The 25693-nt window shown below is 46.1% G+C and overlaps 2 protein-coding genes across 2 annotated transcripts; both read right to left on the bottom strand.

The window, feature by feature from the left end:
* Positions 1-686: 686 nt before the first annotated feature.
* Positions 687-25693, bottom strand: LOC115769126. Its single transcript, XM_030713832.1, has 6 exons — positions 25568-25693; positions 10488-10809; positions 10334-10410; positions 7559-7763; positions 5953-6404; positions 687-5838 (listed from the first exon to the last, which is right to left on the bottom strand). The coding sequence occupies exons 2-6, from the start codon at positions 10670-10672 to the stop codon at positions 938-940; spliced, it is 5820 nt and encodes a 1939-aa protein (XP_030569692.1). The 5' UTR covers positions 10673-10809; positions 25568-25693; the 3' UTR covers positions 687-937.
* LOC115769128 (6-phosphofructo-2-kinase/fructose-2,6-bisphosphatase 1) lies at positions 11597-21778 on the bottom strand. Its single transcript, XM_030713834.1, has 2 exons — positions 21287-21778; positions 11597-15004 (listed from the first exon to the last, which is right to left on the bottom strand). The coding sequence occupies exons 1-2, from the start codon at positions 21381-21383 to the stop codon at positions 12918-12920; spliced, it is 2184 nt and encodes a 727-aa protein (XP_030569694.1). The 5' UTR covers positions 21384-21778; the 3' UTR covers positions 11597-12917.

Here is a 25693-nt window from a genome sequence, read left to right as displayed (position 1 = left end):
GTTTAAACATTTAATTTTCATTTTAATGTGTTCTTTTTTGTTTTTTTTTTTTGTTGCATTTTTTGCTGCAATTCTTAGGACATTTACTTATTTTTTACAAAAAAAAAAATTGTTTAGTTTTTCATGTTCTCATTTTTTTAGTTTTTCTTTTTTTTTTTTTTCTAAAGTCTAGATACACATAGATATTATTATTATTATAATTATTGTGGTATAGTATTTATGCTTGTCATATATATATATATTTTTTCTTTTTATATATATATATATATATGTATATATATAATGTTATTTAACTCCTTTCAGTTGCTTTGGTGCAGAACATAAAAATTAAAATATTGGTCGCGCTCTCTCTCTCTCGCTCTCTCTCTGCCTCACTCTTACATTGTCTGTATAAATATATATATTTCTTATTTTATTTAAACGCACACACACACATTTATTTATATTCTCTTAATACACATTTGGGGATTATATATATTCTTATTCAAATAAAACATTTATATATATAATTTTTTTCTCTCAATTCTTAATTTCTAGCTTCCTTTTGTTTTGTTGCTTTCTTTCGCTCCTGCTCCTGCTCTTTCTCTTTCCTTTCTTTTTTTTATCTTAGCCTAAACTTAAACTAATTTATTTTCTTTTACATTTCCAATGTAAAAGGAAAATTAAAAAAAAAAAAATAGAAAAAAAACAATTAAAAAAAAAAAAAAACTTTGCACGTGAATTTCCTAAGCAACATTTTGGGCTGAGCGAGAGAGCGCCAAAGAGTGAGAGAGAGAGAGAGAGAGTGGGAGGGAGAGAGAGCACGAACAGGGTTGTCAGCATTTTCTTAGATTAAGCAAACAAAAATAAAGAATCCTGTTGCAAATTTCGAAAGCTAGCATCCAGTTGGAGTTCCTGCTGCTCCGGGCAACCCTGCCCCCCCGGCCCACCCGATCCTCTACTGGAACGGCACAAACTTGGCCAGATCGGCGGCGGCGGCGTTGGCGGCGGCAACATTGGAGGAGACGGCGGGACGCGGCGCAATAGCCGGATTGGTGACCGTGATGGGCAGCTCGAGAGATGTGGGCACACCGCTGCCATTGCCATGGCTGGTCACACCGATCACGGCCAGACTATCCTCAAGATTGCCCTCGAGCAGCGGCGAGACGCGCCGATGCAGCTGCAGCCCGCCGCTCGGATTCTCCAGCGTCGACATGATGGGCGTCTGATCCAGCAGCGCGTTCGTCTCGTTCGTGCGCGCCGTTATCGGCGGCGTCAGGTGCGTCGTTGCTCCGGCCAGGGGCAGTGCGTGCGCCATGAAACCGACCACATCATCCGTGGCCATGCCCACAGCCACGCCCACGCCCGCGCCCGCGCCCGTTGCCTGCTGTCGCGTATCGATGTGCAGAAGTCCGACGCCGGCGTCGACCACATCGCTGCCGGCAAGCGCCGCGGCCAGCAGATCATTTGGCTGCGCCGGCGGCACCTGTGCCGACGTCACCTGTTGCTCATCCGCATCGAGGGCCATATCCTCGAGATTGACCAGCTGTAGATCGCGCTCCTGCAGATAGTTCTTGGCCGCCTGCAGTATGTCGCTGGCATGGAGCATGGCCTGGCCGCCGCCATCGATCTCGATGACAATATCATCCTGCTGCTCGGCTATGTTCATCAGCACCTCGGTGGTCAGCTCCAGCTGGTGGCCATTGACGCTCAGCTGCAGCACATTCGACTGCAGCTGATAGATCTCATCGTGCGACGACGGCGGCGGGGCCACAGTCGCCTCCGGCTGATCATGCCCAGCCCCAGCTCCAGCCACATCCTCATTCTCCTCATTCTCCTCATTCTCATTCTCATCCTCATCGTCGTCGTCGTCGTCGTCGTAGTCGTTGTCGTCGTTGTCGTCTTCATCTTCGTCCTCCCCCTCCTCCTCGGCCGGGTGGTCTGCATCGGCATCACGCTCGCCCCGGGGCATGGTCTCGGCCACCTGGCTGAGGGGCGTCATCATGCCCAGCATGGCGGCCGCCGCGGCGGGCACCTCCTGCTCCTGGCCAGCGCTGAGCGCCAATTGTCGTGACGATGCCGCCGCCGCCGCCTGCTGCTGTTGCTGCTCCGGCTGGACCACCTGCGCCATGGCCTCGCCCTCCAGCAGAAAGACCGCCGACAAGGGATGTCCGTCGGGCAGACGCGGCGATTCGGTCAACGCCTCCAGCGGCACGGGCACCAAATGATTCTCGCTGTCCAGGTACAGCGCCTCGTTGTTCAAGGGCGTAAAATTGTTGTTGTTCGTCAAGGAGCAGAGCATGAAGGTGTTATTGTAGCCGGGTATCGGATGCGTCATCACGGCGCAGATGCGCGGATCTGTATTGGAATCCTGTTGCTGGCCCGGCTCCTTGTGCTCCCCACCCAGCTCCGGCTGGACCGGAGGTGATGATGGTCCCGATGTCGCCGCCTCCGGCTGCTCCTCGCCAGGCTGCTGCTGCTGCTGCTGCTCCGACTCTGGCTCCGGCTCCGGGCGGCTGCGTCGCCGTCGCGACTCGGGATTGGGGCTCGTGCGTCGCCTCTTCAACAGCTGCTGCTGCTCGCGCAGCTGCTCCAGCTGGCGCCTGGCTCTGGCGACCACCGTCTCGTCCTGGAGCATGGCCAGCGCCAGGCAGGATTTGGGGCGCACAACAACAGTTGCCGCCGCCGGCAGCGTCTCCGCCGTCGGCTGCTCGCTGACGGCACGCTTGCCCCAGCGCAGCAGCGCTCGGAGCGGCAGCTGCTCCAGGCGCAGCAGCAGCTGGCGCTCGTCCGAGTTGGGCTTGTGCAGGCTACGGGCGCGCGCCCAACGCTGTCGGGCAATGCGACAGATCTCGGCGCTGCGTCCGCTGGTCATGTCCGCCTCGTATTTGCGTAGCATCTCGCGTTCGCGCTTCTTCAGTTTTCCCTCGAAGCGCAGGCCTGTTGGCGGCGTCGAGGGATTGCTGTTCGCCCAGCTGGACGAGGAGGTGGCCGGCGGCGAGTCCTCTAATGTGCGCAAATGCTCATACTCTTCCCGTTCCCGTTCCAGTTCCAGTTCCTCTTCACGCTCCCGTTGCCGTTCACGTTCCAGCTCCTCTTCTCGCTGCCGTTCCCGTTCCTGTTGCTCCTGTTGCTGCTGCTCCTCCGTCTCCGCCTCCGTCTCCTCGTCCGCCTCCTCCTCGGCTTCCTGCTGCTGCTCCTTGTCTGGCCTGTGCCTCGCCGGCTGCCGTCGCAGCTGACTCCGACTGCTGGCAAAGCTGGCGCTGCTGTTGCTATTGTCGGAGCTGGCGCCCACCGGCAGCTCGTAGAGATTGGGCAACAGTATGTCCTCCAGTATGAGCACAGCGCTCGATTCTGTCGCCGTCGTCGACTCCTCGGCCAGCGCTGGTGCCGAACGCTGCAGCTCGCGCGCCTCCTCCGCCGAAATGACGGCCATGTTGGACGTTATGGAGCTGCTGTTGCTGTTGCTATTGCTGTGCGCCTGCTGCTGGAAGGAGCTCGTGTTGCTGTGGTTGCTGTTCGTGTTCGTGCTCAGGTGCAGCAGCGCTGCGCTGCTGCCGCCCGCTGCCGACGCAGCTCCCGAGAACAGCCCGCCGCCGGAGTAATGGGCGTGGCTGTGGGCGTGGCCATGCTGGTGGGCATGGGCTGGAATCGGCGCTTGGACTGGGTATTGAGCTTGATATTGGCACAGGGTTTGCGCTGTGCTCAGCTCCGGTTCTGGTTCCGGTTCGGGCTCCTGTTCCGGTTGCGGTTCCGGCTCCTGTTTTGGCTCCAGTGCGGGTTGTGGCTTTACCTTGGGGAAGGTTTGCGTTTTTTTGCTGCTCGATTTGTTTTTCTTTTTGGTTTTCGACTTGGTCTTCTCCTCCCCCGGCACGTCGCTCTTCTTCTTCTTCTTCTTTTTGGTAACGGGCGCCACGCCCCCTGCTGCGCCCTCGCCGCTGACGTTGACGTTGACATTGTTGTTATTGTTCTTCTTCTTCTTGGCCTTGGCCTTGGACTTGCGACGTCGTTGCTCAGTCCTCGGATCGGCGACGCCGCCAGCGGCGCCTCCATTGGCCAGCCTGGGATCGAGAGGCGGCAGCGTCAGCTCCGTGTGCAGCGGCAGCAGGTGCTCCATGAAGGCAGATGCCGCCATTGCCGCCGCTGTCGCTGCCGCCGTCGCTGCCGCTGTCGCTGCCGAGGTCGTCGTCGAGGGCTTCTCCTCGGGCGCGGGCGCTGGCGCTGGCGTCTCCTCCGTATCGAGCGCCTCGTCGCGCTGTGCCGCCGCCTGCTGGGATTTGTTGCGCGACTTAAATATGCGCTTCTGTCGCTCCTTGATGGGCAGACTGAGCTGCTCCTGCTCCTGCTCCTGCTCCTGATCCACATCAGCCGCATCCAGCTCGGCGGCCTCGGCAACGGGCGCGGCCGTCGCCGCCTCCAGCTGCTGTTCCGGCTCGTTGAAGCCCTTGAAGTTCTCCGCCAGCTGCAGCTCCGGCTCGGCAATTGACTGCTGCCGTTCTCGTTCCCGTTCCCGCTGCTTCTCCTCGCCATTGGTTAGCGTCGTCGTCGATGGGGCGGGCTTTGTGCGTCGCCTGTAGCTCAAGCCATTTTGACCATCCGCCGGCAGGGCGGCTGGCTGCAGTGCAGCATGCTCCTCATCATCCTCCTCGGCAAAGTCAAAACAGGAGGAGCCAGCCTTGATCTGCTGCGCCTGGGCCTGGGCCTGTGTATTTGCCTTGGACAGACGCTGCTGCTGAGGCTCCGCGGAGTCGACGAAGACGACGCTCTCGTTGGAGCTGGCGTCGCTGTCCTGTATTATGATGGGCTCCTCGGGCGCGCCCATGTCGAACTCCTGCAGCACCACGTCGCGCCGATCCTTCTTTGGTATGTTGCGTATGCGTTTCGATGAGGTGCTGCCCGGCGGCAGCTGCGTCTTGCCGGACGGGCCGGGCTCCAAGCTCTCCTCCTCGGCAAAGTCCTCCGCCGCCGCCGTCGTTGACTTCGGCTGAGGTTGGGGCTGGGGCTGAGGCTGAGGCTGGGGCTGGGCGCGTGGTAGCATTAGCTTGTGATGCAGCTGCTTCTTGTGCAGCGCCTCGGGGGGCTGTCCATTGGTCTGCTGCTTGTTGAGCACCTCGGGCAGCTCCTCCTGCTCGTAGTCGCCCCACTCGGCGAGCAGCCGACGCTGCAGCTCACGCGATGCGGCCGCAACGCCCTTGACGGTATCCCGTTCCGGTTGACTTTCCGCTTGATTTTCCGTTTCAAGTTCCCGTTCCGGTTCCAGCTTCGTCTCCGGCTGCTGCTCCACGGCCTGGATCGTCTCCTGCTGCTGCTCCTGCTCCGTCTCGGCGCGCAGACGCTTGCGTCCGCGCTTGACCACGATGGGCGTCGATGTGTAATTGGGCTGGGTTTTGGCCTTGAGCTTCGACTTGTTGCCCTTGGCCGGCACGGGCGTCGGGCTGGGCGTCATCAGCGTCAGAGTCTTGCGCTTGCTCGGCGCCGGCGGCGTTTGCGGCGACACCAAGCCAGACATGGCCGCCGGCTGCGCAAATGGCAACGATTGAGCTGCCGCTGCTCCTCCTGCTGCAGCCGCTACGCCTCCTGCTTCGCCTGCTTGCGAATGGGACAAGCTGGGACTGCGCTCCTGCTGGCGGCTAATGGAGCGCGTCAGGCGACGCACTTTGGCCGGCGGCGTTGGCGGCGTCGGCGGCAGCATCGGCGGCGCCGGCATCGTGGCGCGCAGCTGATGGCAGCGTCTGCGTCGCGGATCCCGTGCGCTCATCAGCTGGGTGCTGCGACGCTGCAGCTGCAGCGCGACGGAGCACTCGCTGCTAAGTGTCTGCAGGTCGCGTTCGTGTTCACGTCGACGCTCCCGCTCCCGTTCTCGCTCCCGCTCCCGTTCCCGTTCCCTTGTCGCCCTGGGCAGGCGTGCTCGTGCACGCGCCCGCTCTCGCTCGCGATCCCTGTCCAGCTCTTGCGTCGGCGACTTGACCACACGCTCAATGCTGGCCAAGGTTAGCTGCGCTATGCTCGCCACCTGGCGCTGTTCCTCGTCCGTGAGCGGCGCATCGACCACAATGGACACGTGCCGGGATTGGCAGCGCCACAGCGACGAGGAGTACGTGTCCCGGCTGGCCGATGTATTGGCCCGTCTCGTCGCCCGCTGCTGCAGCAGCTGACGCACATTGGCGCCGCCGACTCCGCTGCTGCTGCTGTAGATGCTGCAGCTGCTTGTGCTGCATCCACCTCCGCCTACTCCTACGCCAGCTACTCCTCCACCTCCATATCTGCTGAGCTCCAGGTGGGTGCGACGATGGATGAGCAGCACGTTCATGCTGCTCGTGTGAAAGTCGCACAGATTGCACTCGTATCGCTGATCGTTGCGTCCCTCCGGACGCGCATAGGCAGCAGCCGGCGCTCCAATGTCCATGATCCGTATCGTCGAGTCCTGCAAAATGCAATTACATGCTCTTCAATCAAGGCAAACCCAGCGAAATGCCCACAAGCCCAGCGATTGTTCACATATTGAAGCAGCCTGATTGAAGGAATATCTGGAATCTCTTGCATGGACAAGTACTCTGACCTGGCTGGAGGATATCCTCCAACTAGCTGCCTTCTATACGACTGCGCTTCTTCTTCTCCTCCTCCTAACCTCCTTTAACTTCACTATGAGAGTACGGCTATTGCCCGGCCTTGCCAACAATTGTTGATATTACTTTGTGACATTCACAAAACGAAATGTAAGAAATGTGTACAGTGGAATTAGGCTATAACAAAAAAAAAGTGTTTTCTGACAGGCCACATTTTTCACATTCGACGAAAATGTGATATTCGCCAAAAAAAAAAAAAATAAATGTAAGAAATGTGAACAGTGGAATTAGGCTATAAAAAAAAGAATGTGTTGGGAAAACGTACGTAGGCCACATTGTTCACATTCGACAAAAATATGAAAAATTCGCAAAACGAAATGTAAGAAATGTGCACAGTGGAATTAGACTATAACAAAAATAAAAAATGTGTTTTCGGAATGCCAAAACGAACAGGCCACATTTTTCACATTCGACAATGTGACATTCGCCAAAAAATGTAAGAAATGTGGACAGTGGAATGGGGCTATATCATCTAATTTTACACCTTTACCAAGAATTATTTGTCAGCCCACATTTTTCACATTCGACAAATGTGTGACATTCGCAAAACGAAATGTGAGAAATGTGAACAGTGGAATTAGGCTAATTTGACAACTTGATTGCTTAAATTTTCAGTTCAACTAACTTCTTCTCCCATCTTCTCTCTGATGATCACAACAAGCACTACAGGGTATTCTGCAGTCTGGAGTCTTGGCTGCCTCGTCTAAAGTCTTCCATTCTAAGCTATTTAGCATATAGTTCAAACTCTGCCCAGACTCACATTTCGTAGGGATGTCGTTGGCCCAACTGTTGCCGGACTTGTTGCCACATTTACTGTGCTGATTGTCCGGTTGCAGTTGCAATTGCAGTTGCAGTTGCAGTTGCTGCAGTTGTTGTTGATGTTGTTGTTGCAGTTGTTGTGGAGATGGCTGCAGTTGTTGCTGTTGCCGTTGCCGTTGCTGCTGCTGCAGTTGCTGTTGCTGCTGTTGTTGTTGTTGTTGTTGTTGTTGTTGATGTTGAAGAGGCTGTTGCTGCTGCTGCTGCTCGAGAGCAGCGCTTTGATCAGGCTTTCGGGCCGAGCGGCAGCTTCGGCTGCCTCATTGTTGGCCGCCCAACGATTCTCGGCGTACTTGACATCCTCGTTGAACTTGTCCCTCATGTCCGGGGCCACGGATTTTCCTGTAAGCAACCAATACAAATTAGATTCTATTCGTTTTTCAAATCAATAAAGTGCTCCCCGACTGGCAGATACACTGTACCGAGCGCCGAGCTGCTGTGCGAAACTTTCTACAAGGATCTCTACGAATTGAACTAGAAATCGCGAGCATTTTAATCGATACAAAAATATTGAGATAAGTATAATAAGGAAAACAGATTAAGCGAATGCTTGAGAATAGTAATTTTAAATATCTTCTCTATTTGCTAGCTGAATTTTAGATCTAGTTAAAGAAACTCTTGGGAATGCGAAGACTGAAGAGTTTCTGTTAACCTCTCGGTACTTCATGAGCTGGATTTTAGATCTAGTTAAAGGCATATAACTGAAGACCTTCTTTTTACCGTTCGTACTTCTTTCTTTTATTCGCTGGCAATGAAAATTGTAAAAGGAAAGGCATACTATCTTAGAGACAACTCTTCAAGAGATCTCGAGTGGGATCTCACGAAGTAATCGAAGCAACCTTTTACGACATTCTTGTTGTCTCGGCTGCCAAATCTAGTTGCCCGGTTGACGAATGTCATGGGGTTGAAACACTTGCCCGGACGGTTTGGATTGCTAGAGAGCTCATATTTATTTTATATCTCGTGGTGTTCATATCGAGCATACGAGCTCCTCAAAAAAAAAAAAAATATATATATATATATATATTTGTATATATATTAAATTGGTATTTTTTTGTATTTGGACTTGAAATATTTCGTACGTCTTTTTTATATATATATTTTTTTTTGCCAAACAACGTGGATGAAGGAGAGAAGAAGACAAACTTGAATCCCTGCACGAGAAGCCGAAACTAAGCGAAAAGTGGATCAAGAAAGGAAGAGAGATACGCATGCGAACAGAGGAAAGAACGCGAATCTGAAAACGCAAGTCGAAGTGGAAAACGGAAAGCAGTGAAACCCGAAAACGAAAGCCGGAATAAAGGTGAAAGGAGGAACGAAGAGAATTGCGCAACAACACGGAAAGTGAAGTCTGAGCTCGGAAATACAAAACCCCGTAGGTGGAAGAACAAAAAGAGTGGAATCCTAATGTGAATTTACATCCGCAAAGTGGAAGAAGAAGAAAAGGGAAGGGTAAGGCAGCTGGATAAACGCGGTTCGAAGTGAATGAAGCAAACCCGAAGAGTGGAGCAATTAGAGAATTGTCCGAATCTGAGCCCGAATCCGTGTCCGTGTGGATGAGCTGCTGCCAGGACATGCGTTCCGTTTGGTGCGGCGCCGCTGGCAGCGGAGCAGGCGCGGCCGCTGGTGGAGGCGGCGCCGGCGGCGGTGGAGTCGGCGGCGGCGGCGTCGTGGACACCGGCAGCTTTCTGACGAACATAATCAGCGCGGCGGGCGCCATCTCACAGCTGCGCCTGCAGGCGATCTTTGACAATGTAAAGCCGCCGCTGCAGCAGGCGCTGGGCAGTCGCCACAGCGGACCCATCATTGTCGGCGGTTTGGCAACTGGCGTATTAATCTACTGTGGACATCGCTGGCTGAGCAGCAGCAGCAGCAGCAGCAGCAGCACAGCGGGCGGCGCCAAGCAGAAGGAGCCGAACGGATGGAAGCTCAAACCTGCCGTAACCGGAGATGCGGACAACGAGGATGTTCACCTTGAACTGGAGGCGAGCCACTTTGGCGGCGAGCAGCAGACATCGACACAGGAGTCGGCCGCTGTCAATCAGGAGCAGCCTCTGGGCCTGCTCGAGTTCGAGGAGATCGAGTAGCGGCAGCAGGAGCAGCAGCAGCAGGAGGAGGAGCAGCAGCAGGACATGTGCATATTTCGGTCTAATATATGAATCCCGTCCAACAGCTGATAAATAATACACAAATTTATTAACCCGAAACCCGAATTTCCCGGGACATTTTCTCGTGAGAAGTTGAGCATATTATTATATTGTAATTTCATTCCGTTTCTCTATTAAAGGCCAAACATTTTCTCTATACATTTAAAAAGCCTTGGCTAACTTTCGCTCTTTCCGCCAATATTTCACTGTGGCGCGTGAAAATTCCAGAATCGACAAGCCAAATTTCCATTCAACTCTTGTGGAGGACTTAACCCCCATTATCTACCCAAAAGTGTTGGCTCTTCCATGATGTGAAACGTCATGAGAATTTCGTTAATGTGCTTTCATGAACTTTTAGCCCCATTTCCGACAAGAAAGCGTGAAATTCCCGAAAAGTGAAAGTGAAACTGACGGCGTGAAATTCCCGAAAAGTGAAAGTGAAACTCACGGCGTGAAATTCCCGAAAAGTGTGAAACGCTCAAAAGGATTTTCGAACAAAGATCTGTGAAAATGAACTTGAGGCCCATCGTTGGGCAAAGAAAGCTGCGTGTAATCATTTCCACGACTTTTCCGCAACTGCAGGTGGAATTTCGAAAAACCATCTCCATAGCACAAACTAGCTAGCTCTTCCGTTTGCTTGGTCAGTCATGACAGATATATCTTTTATACAAATACATATATATATATATATGAATGCCGTTAAAGTTTAAGCTTTAATACTCTGGCTCTGTTAGTGTAATGTAAATAATATAATGTGCTACTCACTTGTGCCCATTTTGATGAACTCCGATTTGTGTTCGCATTGAAATGGATAAATCAGCTTTGCCGTGTTCACCTGTTCGCTGTTCGCGGAGGCAGGTCAGGAAAGAGAATGGTTTATTAAGAGTTTTGATTTTAGGCTGGGAAAGCGCACACTTACAAGGTTCGCTCATTGAAGAACTCGACGACTGCGAATGGACGTCGCGAGCTGTTGACGAAACGAAAGTCCTGCGAGGAGGTCACCTCGCCGGGCCACCAAATCTCCGAATTGTGTATCTTAACCCAAACAATGTCGCCATCCTTGTACCTGGTCTCTACCAGCTCATCGTTCCGAAAGCGCGGCATCTTGCTGCAAAGCAAGAGTGCTGCTGCGGCTGCTGCTTAGAGCTCGTAGTCCAAGTCGTTGTCGGGGCTTTGTCCGCGTCGTCTGCTCCTAGTCCTTAGTCTAATACTTGTCCAGTGGTTACATCGGGCATCGGCAGCTGCAAAAGCACATACGAGAGTTTGGCTTAAAAAACGCATTTCAGTGCAGAACTCTAACCTGATTCGTTAACAGCTGTTCTTCCATTTACAGAACTGTTAACATAAACCTCAAACTATTCAATTAACATATGCTATGCTGCTGTTAATAGCAGTTAAATCGTTAACAGTTGTTCTTTCATATACAGAACTGTTAAGGTAAACCTCAAACTATTCAATTAACATATGCTATGCTGCTGTTAACAGGTGATTCGTTAACAGCTGTTCTTCCCTTTACAGAACTGTTAACGTAAACCTCAAACTATTCATTTAACATATGCTATGCTGCTGTTAATAGCAGCTAACTCGTTAACAGGTGTTCTTCCATTTACAGAACTGTTAACATAGACCTCAATTGACTCACTAACATTTATACGAAAATTAACAGCTGTTAACGTAACATGAATACTTATGCTAAAATCGAACTGTTGTCTTCCTAACAGCTAACAGATCATGTAAAAACTCAATAAAAGTGAAGTCTAAATGTTAATTATGTAAAATACGGATACCAAATCTCAAATATGAATCGAATCATAAGTTGCGCTTACTTCCCCTAAATCTCAACCCAACTAAAAGTTGGTAACAAAAAGCAATATTTGTCAGGTTTATGCTGGCTTTAATTAATTTATTAATTTTTTTGTTGTTTTGTTTTATTAATGAGTAATTCTTTATATAATGTCATTACAATATTTTGATATATATTTCAATGTATTTGTATAGTTGTGTATATATATATTTATAGATTTATAGAGTTTATTTTTAGAGTTTATATTTTGTAAACGCAATAAATTCTAAATGAATTTAAAAAATGTTGCATCCAAACTTGACAAAAGACAAAAGACACGGAATCGAAATCGAAAAAACTTACGACAAGTACAGTTACAATCAAGTGTTGGCTAACGTTTCAAGTAAAACGCTCATCATTTATTTCGCTCGTACATAAATATACGCATTTATAATTGTATTTAATTGCATAAATATATATATATATATCTGATTTTAAAGCAAACCTCTCAGTTCTAATTGCTGCGCGCTTACATTGCTAGCAGAGAGACAGAGACAGAGAGAGAGAAAAAAAAAGGACAAACAATGAATATAGTGGTAAAAATCTGAGTAAATGTTCACAAAAAGTAAATGTTTTAAAAAAATATATATCGTCTTACACACTAGGCTACGGTTTATGTTTAAGTTCTTGTGTCTCTTAAGTTTTGTGTAAAGTACATCAATATAACAGCGTCATTCCAATCACAATTTAGCACAAATAACATTTCAAAAATGAACTTTAAAAAAAATCTCGAGTTGAAAACAAAAAGTTATAAAATCTAAAGGCAAACGGCATAAAACTAACAGAGTGAGAGAGACAGAGACAAAGAGCATAAAAAAAGTCAGCGACTGTTATTGCTAACAGCAGCTCTTAAAGAGAGCGCGTTAACATTATGTAAAGTACAGCACCGTTTACTGTAACAGTTAACATTCAAACAATGACTGTTAGCAGACTGTAAAGATCTTTTGTTTCGTGTTCATGTAAGTACACTGTTAAATGATACGGAATAACATTACAAGCTACAGCAGCTGCAGTTGCTGTTAAAGTGTGTGTGTGCGCGTGCGTGTGTGTTTGGGTAATGTTAATAATATTTGCTGCTGTCGATTATTAAGTTACTGTTAAAAATGTTAACAGCACAAAGTACAAAGCCATTTAGCAGACATTTAAGCTGTTGCTGTTGCTAAGCGCATAATTATTGTATGTTATCTGCAACTGTTAAAACACCTGTTAGCATAACATTGAATTTGAACAGCCAATAACTGTAAGCAACAGTTGGTTCTAATGGCCGGCCACAATACATAATGCCGTACGTAAACTGTCTCTGTTAATGTAAGTGCTGTGCTAACAGCGACTGTTAAGCCTGCTGTTAACATTACAACGCCAGCGCTGTGTATGCTGAGTGCTATATGTTTGCTATTTTTAGTGGGTTGATCGGACTTTGGGTTCGTTAGGTTTCGTTTGGGTTGGGGTTGTTGGCTTTTACAATGTCTTGGATTTGGTTGGCTTGTGGATGGGCCGCAGGCAATGTCATTGGGTATCAAGACGAGCGCCGCCGTTGCCATTGCCGTTGCCGTTGGTGTTGGTGTTGGAGGAGGAGGAGGAGGCTGCCGTTGCCGTTGCCACATCATCGCCCACGATGAGCACCTTGCCGACACCATCGGGCGCGACCAGCTCACCGCTGAGACCATCCATGCCCGGTTGGGTAACATCGCCGGGTATCTTTGGTTTCGGTCGATGCGTATCGACCGCATCGATGGGCAGCTTAATGTGCTCCACCTTGCAGCCATAGGCGACGGGCGTCAGTTTAATAACCGTATGCAGCGGCACATACAGATACGGCAGCTCATCGGCTGACTTGTCCAGAAAGTAGGCGAACAGGCAACGCAATACGGCCTGATGTGATACGACCAGCACATTGCCCTGCCGCTCTAGTTCCATAATGACGGGCTCGAGTCTGGCCACCAGATCCTCATAGCTTTCGCCGCGCGGATAACGATACGCAAACTTGTTAACATCGCGCGCCTTAAACTCCTCGGGAAAGCGTTCCTTGATCTGTTCATAGGTCATCTCCTCACAGTGTCCGGCATCGATTTCGTTGAGCGCCTTCCAGCGTTCCTGCGGCGCCTTAACATCCGCCACCGTTTGTATGGCACGCTTCATCCACGATGTCCATACGCGCAAGCCATCAATCTGTTGCTGGTCTATAAACGAGGACAAGGCCCGTGCATACTGATGACCACGTGCACTCAAATTGGAATCGCCGCCAATTAGGCCGCTCAAATTGTGCTCAGATTCGCCGTGACGTGTCAGATAAATGGTGCGCGGCGTTATATGTATATTCATCAGATAGTATACGATGCGCGATTCCACATGACCCTCGTTATTGTAGACGACCACCTTTTTGCCGGCATTGTAGACCTTCATGAAGCTCAGATGGGATTCGGCAATCTCATCAATTGGCTGATAGCGTTCCTCATAGTGTTCGATGCGTTGCAGAAAATCGCGTACAACCAGCTCTGTATTCATATTGATATAGTCCGGCGAGCTAACCTTCACCTCCAGTATATTCTGTTCAATTATTTGCGGATCATCGCATATCGATTCCACAAAGAACAAACGAAAGCCATGCTGTTTAACAACAATATCATAGATCAATTGGCGACGATCGTGCGTCGAATTGGTCGCATCGAATACGGCAATGCTGCCTAATCCGCTCAATAGCCATTCGCAGGCATCGTGCAGTGCCTGGTTGGCGCAACGATTCCGTATGGCCATGGCCTCCTCGTTGTCGGCACGAAAGAATTCGTGAGATTTGTATGCGGTTGTTGCATGCCGACGATATTCACCCAAATTGAAGACACGCGTCGCAATACCAATCCAGTTAAGATAACGTGCCAGTTTCTTTGATATAAATGTCTTGCCCCTGGCCGGCAGACCCACCATGGCAATCACATGCGGTGTTGTGCAATCGGCTATGGTGCGTTCACCGCGTATCGGAAATGGTTTGGTCATAACCGTTTCCGATGTGGGCGGCAACAATTTGCGCAGCTCATCGGACATTATTGATGGACAGACATGCAGCTCATTCTCGATGGCCAGATCGGCTGTCTTCTTAAGCTGATTGAGCGAGGTGGTCCGTACGCGTAGCGACGGCGAGGTGTTATAGGGCATATCCATGATGCTGCTGGCTGTCACGGAGCGTACCACCTGTTTGGCCAATACAACGGATGCGGCGGCAACTGCGGCGTGTTGCTGCTCCAGCTGTTGTTGCAACAAATCGCCAGAGATTCGCAAACTATCAGCACAGCAGCAACAGTTGCACTGTGAACTGGAATTGGATATGGAATCGGTTATGGAATTGGATATGGAATTCGAATCAGATGCGTTGGCGTATTTAGAGGTTATCGTATTGGTATTGTTATTGTCTTTGGCCAAGTTTTGGGCGGATGCTTGTTTAGCAGGCGTCAATTTTTGATAAAGCGTCGGCAACAATTTGGCAGCAACTGTTGTTGTTATAGCTTCTGTTGCTGCTGCTGCTGCTGCTGTTGTTGCTGCTGTTGTTGTTGTGGAAGGTAGCTCGGATGGGTTGTCCTCATCGGTTGGAGCCAAACTAGCTGCAATGTAATTGAAATGTTTTGAATTGATGCTGCTGTTGTTGTTGTTGTTGTTGTTGTTGTTGTTGCACTGCAGCTGTTGCTGCTGAGATGCTGTTGTTGCTGTTGCTGTTGTTGTTGTCGCAGGCGCTGCTACAGTTAACAGTTGTTGTTGTTGTTGTTGTTGTGGCGTGAGACATGAAATTAGGCGAGTATTTGTTTTAATTGTTTGTGTTGTTGTTTGAAATGGAATTGTGCTTGTTGTTGTTGTTGCTGATGGATTGCATGAAGTTGTTGTTGTTGTTGTTGTGTGTTCCACACAAAGCAGCCCAACATTATTATTCATAAATATGTGCGTGTGTGTGTGTATGCGTGTGTGTGTGTGAATGGGCGTGCGAATTGTATGCAAAGCAAAACCAACAAAAAAAAAAAACAAAAAAACACAAAAATAGGTAAATAAAATATAATACCAAAAAATGAAAACCAGTTAAAAGAAATGAGTAAAAGGAAAAAACAAAAGTATAAAGAAATAAAAACTGGCCAAAAAAAAGTAGTTTTAAAGCGAAACTAGATAACTACATACATACATACATACATGTACATACGCGTGTTTACATATACAACATTGTATATACGTATGTGTGTGTGTGTGTGTATTTGACTTCTTTTTGCACTTGACGAACGACCGAACCGAGCCACAAAAGCAACAAACTTAAAATGTGAAACGAGGAGACAAGCAAAATGAAGAACGTGCGCGATGCGTGGGCGAACGCTGCGCGTTGCCAGCCAAAGAAGCAGCAGAAGAGGCAACAACAACAACAAAAAAAAAACTATACATACACACATATAAAGAACAACAGCTGTTGCTTAACACAAAAGTGTAGAAACGAAAAGGGTAAGAAGAGAAAAGAAAAGAAAAGGCAAAGACAAGTCGTATGCGAGGGATTCGTGCGTGCGTGCGTGCGTACGTGTGCGTGTATGTGTGTGTCAAGTGTGCCTGCTGCGGTTTAATGAGTTGTTATCGATAGTTCAGCCCTGGTCGCAATTAAAGATCGATTAACGAACGCAAAAGTTGTCTGCTTCGTGCTGGATTTCAAATGCTGCAAAATAATTGCTGCTGCTGTTGCTGTTGTTGTTGTTGGCATTTGCAATTGAAATCTACCAAAAGAACATAAATGAAAGAAAGATAAAAACTAAATTTGAAATTTATTTCGCAGCACAAAACTGCGGCGCATGCAGCACGAGCAAAGAAATTGTTGTTGTTAATGTGCGCGCTTATGCAAGGCAATATAACAAACAACCGCAATATGTAACAGAAACGAAGCAGAGACGCGGCGCATGCTGTTAATGATCTAATGTTATGTTATGCACATTCATACATACATACATACATATGTATGTATATCTATTTACTCGCTGCTTCAGTCTGGCGGCAACTGTAATTTATACAGCTATTTATCAGCTGTGCATAATCGCAGCAGCTCAAGAAATGTCCAATGCACACATGCACATACATATGTGTGAGTGTGAGTGCGTGTGGGAGTGCGAGATAAAGAGACAGGCCACAAATGCCGATGGACTTTTGTCAATTAACTTAACAGCAGCAGCAGCAGCAAGAGCGCTGTCAAGGTCAGTGCAGCCAGACAGGCCAAACCTTAGCAGCAGACGGCGTCTTATGCATGCATGCGCACACACACACACACGGACGCACAAGCATGCAAGCGCATGCACGTTTTTTGATCAGCTGTTTCAAGTAGCTGCAGCCAGTGTTGCCAGCTCCGCTTTTTAACCAACTGTTTATCTCTAAACATAGTCGAAATTGTGTGTTTTGACAAGTTGGCAACACTGGCCACAGTGCACCTTAGTGTGCGGAAACAATTTTTGATTTTGTCTCAGTTATTTATTAAGCAGAAGAATTAATTTGCATTGAATATTGCGATTGATGTGATTTATAATTATTTACAGAATGCATCTGTGGGCGCGGCTGCCTACTTTTAATGCGACAATTAATTGTTATGGCTCATTAAACCAATTCGAAATCAACTTGCAACTATGCATGGCTTCAATGTGCAACGGCAACAACAATAAATAAAAATAATAAAAATAAAATTAAAAAAAAAAAAAAATGGCAATCGAAGACAACTACTTATCGAACAGCCTGTCAGCCAATCAAAAGCTCAAGTTGCGCTGTATGCGTGTATGTGTGCATGCTTCTTGACGTATGTGTGTGTGAGTGTGTATGTATGTGTGTATGCATGTGTGTGTGTGTGTGCAGATGCAATTACCTGAGCCAAGTTTAGAGTTGTCGAGCTGCGAGCGCGCGCGCGGCCAGAATTATAAAAGGAAAAACGAAAGAGACAAAAAAAAAGTGAAACGAAACGAAGAAGGGAAGAAATAAAAAGAAAAAAAAAACAGCGTGAAGCAGACACAACGCTCAATGCGCCAATACTAAAAATTGTGCACTAAACGCAAAAACCCGAGCGTACCAAATTGGCGCTGCGACGCAGTCGGCAGCGCAGTTGTAACTGTAAACTGTGCCGGCAGCAGAGGTCAACAAATAAAAATTAAAAGCCAAAACAAAAAAAATCGCAAAGCAATGTGAAAATAGAAACATAAAAAGAGGCAATAAAAAACTGTTTTCAAAACTACGCAAAAAAAAAAAAGAAGAACAAAAAAATCGAATGGCGCGATTTTGCGCTTTGATTTTTTGATTGGCAACGGCAACTGATTGACGTCGGCGACGGCAGCGACAGAGGCAGAGCTTATGCAGCGGCAGCAAATGCATTTGCATATACACATGTGTGAGTGAATGAGTGAGCGAGTGTGTGTGTGTGTCTGTGTGAACTAGTTCACAATTGCCTGTGTTTGCGCAACAGGCCAAATGCTTGGCAGGAGCGCGCATTGTGGGAGGGGGGTAGGGGGTAAGGGGTTATGGATGGCGTGTGGTTTGTGGGCAAGCGCATCGCCCACTTTCTTAACTGATTCCAAGTGCAATTGAACAAAACGCCACTTTGCATATCAGCTCTGTATATATATATATATAAATATATATATAGATTATGGGGATAGCGCAAATGCGTCATAAAAACGATCTTGACCCGCGGCGATAGGCGAAATGGAAGTGGAAAGAGGGCAGGAGAGCAGTGAAAACAAGGTGGATGCGCGCTATCAGCCAAAAGCAGCAGCAGCGGCGGCGGCGGCGGCGGCGGCAGCGGCAGCAGCTATTGGCAGCATTGGCAGCATTGGAAGGCAAAGTCCACAATTCCTTGTGGCGTGAGCTTTTTTGTGCAACTGGAAGGTCACAATCCAATTGGAATACCGATTATTGCTGTAGAGCTTTTATTTTATTTTTTTTTTTTGTTTCAAGAGATTTACCACTATTTGCCATCTCGCTTGCACGCATTGCGCGCGCGCTTATCACCGTTATCTCTGGGCGCATGCACTCGCCGAGCGCGTGGCCAGTGTGACCGCAGCACACACCTTTCACAATCAGTGTTGCTTGTTCTTTCACTTTTTGTTTTTGTTTTTATTACGGTTTATGTCGAGTCGCATTTATCGACTCGTTAATTACAAAGTATTTAAAGTATTTGATATGCGATTATTTCCGGACAGCGACTGATAAGCATTTAAGCAACGGCTCATTAACCCCACCCCAACCCCCCACCCCCACGCTTTCGTCCGATTTGCCATTATCATAAATCTAACAACAAGAAGAAGAAGAAGACAACGGAACAATTAACCAGCTGCCGCTTTTCCATGTGCTAATCGCTTTGTTCTCGCGCTTATCAAAATGAATATAGCAATAATATACATATATTTGAATACACACACATGTATATGTGTGTGTGTGTGTGTGTGTGTGTGTGCGGCAGAGTTATCGTCGACATGAATGGCCAGCCAAAAGAACCATGTCTGCCGTCTGATAAGACAAATATACAAATATAAAATACAACAAAACAATGCAATTAAAATTCAACTAAAATACATTGTGTTATATATATATATATATATATATATATTAGCAGCAGGTAGTACCCGGCTTTGCCCGGCTCCTTAAATTTGTCCAACATCTTTCTACTGCTCTTGAACTCGATTCACCCGTTTTCCGTCTAGCGGTGTGAATTATTCACAATTATTGAGAAAGTTTCATCAATAAAAAAACCGTTACTTAGCGATCTTTAGCAATACATCATTATTATTATTTTTTTTTATCATTTTGCAACACTGTAGTTTAATAAACTCAGCTATCGCTCAATTGTTTTGTAATGAATATTGAGAAACTTGCCTCATTCTATTAAATAAAATACGTTTTATTGTGGCATATATTTACATATTTTAACGCCAATCTAATCCGAATAACTAACTGTCAGGGGGAGGGGGAGGGGGGTAGATTAGACATTAGATAAGCCAAAGTCTTCAAGACGCAATTGTTAAGAGGAACTTTGAGGATTTTAAGAAAAATCGATATCAGCTAAAGCTTTTCACACATTTCAAAATTTCGAGCGGCTTTCGCATTAGCGAGAGACCACTGTGCCGCACGCATCACGCTCTTCCTCTTGAACCTGTTGTTGCATTTTGCTTCCAGCCATAAATATGCACAAATGCAACCTTGACATTGGCAATTCCAATGTCTCTCTCTACACTCTCTCTCTCTCTCGTTTGCGTACATGCGCATGCATGCATGCATACACACATGCATGCATATATATATGTAGATACATAACTGCACATTTATTTATTTATTTAAGCGTTTAATCGCATTGTCATACGTTACTTTCGGTTTCGATCATGTTGTTGCACTGTTTAAGGGCTTAAAGCTCTTGCCATAAACGTGCCAAGTGTTTTATAACAACAAACAACAACAATGTCATCGTTTGTCTCTAACTGTGTTCCCGTCTCTGTCTGCTTGTCTTTGTGTCTGTGTCTGTCTGTGTGTGTGTGTCTGTGTGTCTGGCAACATTCCTCAAGCCGAACGTCAATGCATCATCAAAAGTGCCGCAAAAGCTGAGCTTAGCTTAAGAGAGCCCCCACCCCCCTCCCCTCTCTCTCTCACTCACTCTCTTGTGCTCCTCTGCTCTCTCTCGCTGTGATCTCTTTTGTGCAGAGCGTAGAACAGCAGCAGGCGCACACGTGTGGGCTCTGCTTTGGGGGTTCAACTTTCACCAAAAAATAAGCAAATAAATAAAATTGGCGCAAGAAGCAGAGGCAATGACCGACATGCCGAATTTTAATAGAAAGCACACACACACACACGCAAAGAGAGAGAGAAGCACGCGATGTAACTGTAAAGCGCATTCCAATTAGAATTTTGCACATTGCTTACAAAACTGCAGCTAAACTTAAGCAAATCAACTGAATTAAAATTAAAAATTAAAGAAAATAAATAAAAATAAAAATAAAAATGCTCAAGGCCAAAAGCATTCGCATTTGATTTTCTGTGCAATTTTTGTTCAAACAATTCCGGTTGAACAGAAATTCGCAAATTTTAAAGAAAGTATAAAATGTGTGCATGTGTGTGTGTGTGCAAAAGGTCTCGTCTTTCTACAGAAAATCTCATCAAACTGTTAGAACTAACAAAAACAGAGCGGCAAGAACACAAAACAAGTCTGAAGGCGGAAATTCACAAAAATAGCGCAAATATTCTAATATATTCGAAAAAAAACAAAACAACAAAACTGAAAACAAAATACAAACAGATATCTGTTGCTGTCTGCTGTTTTGTTTTGATAATTACAAATTACGAATGATGATAATGAAGTCAAACATGATGATGACAAATAGCTTAAAAGGCAACAACAACAACAACAACAACCACAAGCGCTGCATTAGAATGTGGTCTGCCCATAAAATAAAAGCGCGCAGCAACAGTGTGACCAATACCACACACACACACATACATACACACATAAATCCATGTGCATAACGGCAGAGTTTGTTGCGTGTAAATAAGCAGACGACAAAAAAAAAAAACAGAAAATAATTGACTAAGTTAACGTTAATGAAACATAGGTATATAAAAAAAAGTCATTAAACTTTATGCCAAGTGCCAAAACACGCGACTGAGAGACAAAATGTGTGTCACGTCACACGAAGGGCAGACACTCGATAAAGAAGAAGACTCAAAGAGAGCGCAACGCCAGCAGAATTATTGACCACAGGCAACAACAACAACAACAAGACGAAGAAGAAGAATGAAGCCCAAGTGCAAGTTCATGAGTGTAGAGGCGCGGGTGCATGAGCATGTGTGTGTATGTGTGTGCGTGAGTTTAGTGTGTTAAATACAGGGTGCTTTATAATACATACATAGCAATGCGGACGCCAGCGTCGACTGTCTGGCAGTGCTGCCAAATCGTGAGGACATTGTTGCCGTTGTTGTTGTCGTCTCACAACACTGAGCCATTTCTGCTGCTGCTGCTGCCTGCAGCGCGCGTGCAGCGCACTTTAGTTGCTGCGCTGCTGCTGCGGCTTGAACTTCCTTTTTGTTTGTTTGTTTTTCTTTTTTTTTTTTACTACAATTGTTAACGTTTTACCACCAAATGTCTCTCACACAAACATAGACACGCAAACAAAAGAGAAAAAAAAAATTATAAAAGTATTAACAGATAAACACACACAGGAACACTCGTTCACATAAAGACACAGTTAGATCGCATCTGTGTGCGTGTGTGTGTGGGTATGTATGATTGTATGCGGTTGTGTGTGTGGTGTCCGTGCTAGAGTCTGGGCCGATCCGCGCTACGCACGAAAAGGTAAACGACGAAATTTGATCAGATGAACACCGCGCGTAATGCGTTCCGCACACGTCGCTTGTCAAAATAAGAATGAGCAAAAGCAAAAGCAAAAAGCAGCGAAAACGGCACGCGAGCGATCGCTGCCCGGCGCGAGCGACGCGTCGTCGCTATCAAGCAGCAGCAACAACAGAGCTGTGCTCTTTGCTCGGCCCCAGCCACAATACGCTGAAAAGCTAGCTAGAAAAAATAGCTATTTTTGTTAACCCTCCCTCTACAAAAGCTTAAGCACTTTAATTCGGACTCGCCGAATTCAAATATAAATATATAATACTTACATAAATATGATTTGTATAACTCTTATACATATATCTAAAACTTAAGTGCTTATACGAGAAAGCGAAAACAGCTAGATTTGACGTGAGACACAAGCTAGCGGGGCGCAGCACTGAGCCGAGCCGCTGACTGCGCTGTCAAAAACATTGTTAATGCGTGGATTATTAACGGTAGCAGGCAAACAGCGCAGCGTCGTTACCGTTATAGCTGAGATAAGAATTTCGCGCAACGTGTGTCCCATGACAAGAAAAAACAAAAAAACCAAAAACAATGCCAATTGCACTTGCAATACATACAAACACATTTATATACACACATACGACATATATATATGTACATATATTAGGCATTAAGAATATTTTGTATTTTCTAATTTAATTAGCAAATTCTACCAGAGAGGGCAAAAACAACAACAACAACAACAATTTGTTGCTGCTCATTTATTTATTTAGTTAAGATTTTTGCTTTCTTTAACGTTGTTCGTCGAAATATCAGCAATGGGAGGGGGGAACAGGAACAGCGAAACGTAAAACCAAAGAATGTTACACACATACATACACATACATACATATATATATTTCCTTCTTTTTTTTTTTGGTTGCATTTTTACAATGCTTTAACCACTGTGCGCGGCTAAAGTTTTTTTTTTACTTCTATTTTATTTGTTTGCCAAATTATTACGCAAATCGATAATGAAAAATTATTAAACACCAGACACGGAGAGGGGAAAGTAGCGGGAAAAAATGGTGCGCAACAATCTAATGAAAAATGCAAATACTGCGTGTGTGTGTGTGTGGGTGTGCTTGCGTGTGGGCGTGTGTATGCGTATGTATTTGTGCGTGCACGAGTAGCAGCAACATAGAACCAGGCTTTAGCTCTTCCTCTCTTTCGCTCTTTCAAGCATAACTGCAAGCAATATGCATTATGCACGAATTGTGTATGTGTGTGTGTATGCGTGCATACAAGAAACGACAAAAGGGCAAAATCGGCGTGTGATAGACAAAGCAGCAGCAACTGTGGCCTTGACAAATTTTTGTGCAGGCATAAAGCGAAAAACGTAGCAGATGAATGAAATATATAGCTGTAATCGCGGCTTGCTGCAGCTCGCACTCATTCGCGACGCCATCTCTCGTCTGCGCCTAGTGTGTATGTTAATGTAAATGCCTGACATGTTCTGCCCGCTGCTGGGCAGCACTTTACTAGTAACATTTTGCTGCCGCTGTTGTTGTTGCTGTTGTTTTATTATATTTTCAACAGAATCTGCGCGATGGCTTTTGACGTCATCAGCGGCGGCCAATTGAAATCGATAAGAAAATCTTTGTTTGTGCTCCTGTATGTGTGTGAGTGTGTGTGCGCGCAGTTGATTGTTAAGTCTTGTAATTGGTTTTGCGATTAACTAAATCTATTTACAACAGTTTTGTTTTATGACCCCCCCTCACAATATTATCTTGCTGCATTTAGCGTTGCAAATTGATTAGAAATTTTCCACACATTTCAAGTGCAAGGCGCGCACACACACACACGCGCGCGCAGACACGATTGCATTCATGCATGTGCATGTATTTGTGTAATTAGAAGAAAACTTGTGTTTATATTGATATTTATTACACTGTATGTACGTATTAATGCCATCCAAACGAAACGAAATGAAATAATTGTTTCAACGTAACCAGAAACTGGCAATCATCAAGTACCCCCTGGTACCGGTTTACAAATTTCTACTACATTTGGCATATATTGTTGCTTAAAACAATAAACAAAACGGGTTTACGCGCTAAAACAAAACAAATTTCAAAAAAAAAAAAAAAAAACTTCAAAAGCGCTTCGAACATGTTAAATGTTAAAATCGAGCGTTTGAACGGAAAAAGCACTAAAAGCAGCGCGCGCCCAAATGCAACACTGGCCAAAGCTCTCGCTGCAAACGGCAATGTGTATGTGTGCGTGTGGGAGTGTGTGTGTGTGTGTGTGTGTGAGTGAAGAAAGAGCGCAAGAGAGCTGAATATGTATGCACGACCACGTATGTGCAAAAAGAACATACGCGCAAAATGAAATGTCAAAAAAAAAGTTGCGTAAAATATATACACAAACACACACCCACACGCACATACATCTGCATGAATTAAAAGCCAACTTTTGTTTAATATGAATGAATTAAAACAAGTTAAAAGCGTGCAAGTAGCTAACGGATAGGTGCAAAAAGCCAAAGCGCAGCCGATAACGAAGCACGAACGCAAAACAAACGCTACGATAAATATGAATATGGAAAATGTAGCAAAAAGCAAGTGTGCAAAAACCAAAATAAAAAGCGGCGGCAATTAGCAATTGTTTCTGATTTATTTATTCCTTTTTTTTCAACTTCACTACAAAGAAGCATGCATTGCCAATGAGCTAGTATGAGTGTGTGTGTGTGCGTGTGTGTGTGTGTGTTTCACAGAAAACATAGCAAAATAAACGAATGCATCTCTTACCTATTCTTTCCTTCTTTCGTACACAGCGTTGCGAAAAAGCTTGTTGCTGCTGGTTGCTGCCGAGTGTCAAAAACTTTATGTGGCGCGCTCTCTCGCTCTCGCTGCTCTCACGTACACACACACACACAGGCGCAGCAGCCACGCAGTTGCCGAGAGACAAAAATTGCCTGGCTCTGCCTTTAACTTTTTTTTTTTTTATGCAAACACTTTTGTTGTTGCGCACTTAACAAAAATATTTAATTACTTGCTTACTGTTGTTTTTTCAATAATTTGTTGATTATTTGATATTATTTGATATGAAGACGTTTTTCTTTTTCATTTATTATTATTATTGCGCGCTCTCTTTGCCTGCTGCTGCTCTGCTCTGCTGCTGCTTTGGCCAACACTTTTTGGTGAATGTCTGCGATGAGAAGATATCGACTGAACACAACTCGACGACAACGAAGAAGAAGAACAAGCAGAAGTAACAGCAGCAGCAGCAGCAAGAAGTGCCGCTGCTTTTTTTTTTTTTCAGAGACTAAAAAAACAACAACAATCGGCACAAGCGTGAACGCAACCCTAGAAGCGTTTAAAATTATGTATATAGCAACACATATACGTATATGTGCTTATATGTGCATTTGAAAATTGTTAGAATTTCTCTAAATTCAGTATTTAGCTGTTACGTTTGAATGGGGCACATTGTTGACACTGCTTTGCCAAACCAAATGCACCTAATTATATGACGGTTATTGTGCTGTAAAAAAAAGGCGAAACTTAACAGCGCGCGCCGCTGTCACCAACACATAGGCGCAGGCACTGGCGACGACGACAATACACACACACACACATGTGTGTGTGCATGCCCATGTTACGTTTCGTACATATACATGTAGATACATATGTACAGATATATATTTATATATACAATTTGATTCCTTTGAAAAACGTTGAAGTGTGCCCTAACTTAAATTCGAACTTGCTTAAAATCTACTCGCTGCAACACTCTCTCTCCTTCTCTCTATCTCTCTCTTTCTTTATTTGATGAGCATATTTTTGTATTAAGCACTTACCGCTATGCAAGTGCAGGCCGAATCCGCAAGAGTGTCAACATGACAAGAGTGTGTGAGCTGCGACTGTGTATGTAGAGTTTGGTTGTTGCTGTTGTTGCTGTTGTTGTTGTTGTTGTGGTTGATGTC

Source organism: Drosophila novamexicana, unplaced genomic scaffold (assembly GCF_003285875.2).
Source record: "Drosophila novamexicana strain 15010-1031.04,08,12 unplaced genomic scaffold, DnovRS2.1 tig00002352-arrow-arrow-pilon, whole genome shotgun sequence".
Lineage (NCBI taxonomy): Eukaryota > Metazoa > Arthropoda > Insecta > Diptera > Drosophilidae > Drosophila > Drosophila novamexicana.
Note: the sequence above shows the minus strand (reverse complement) of the source record. Positions and strands in the feature narration are given on the sequence as shown.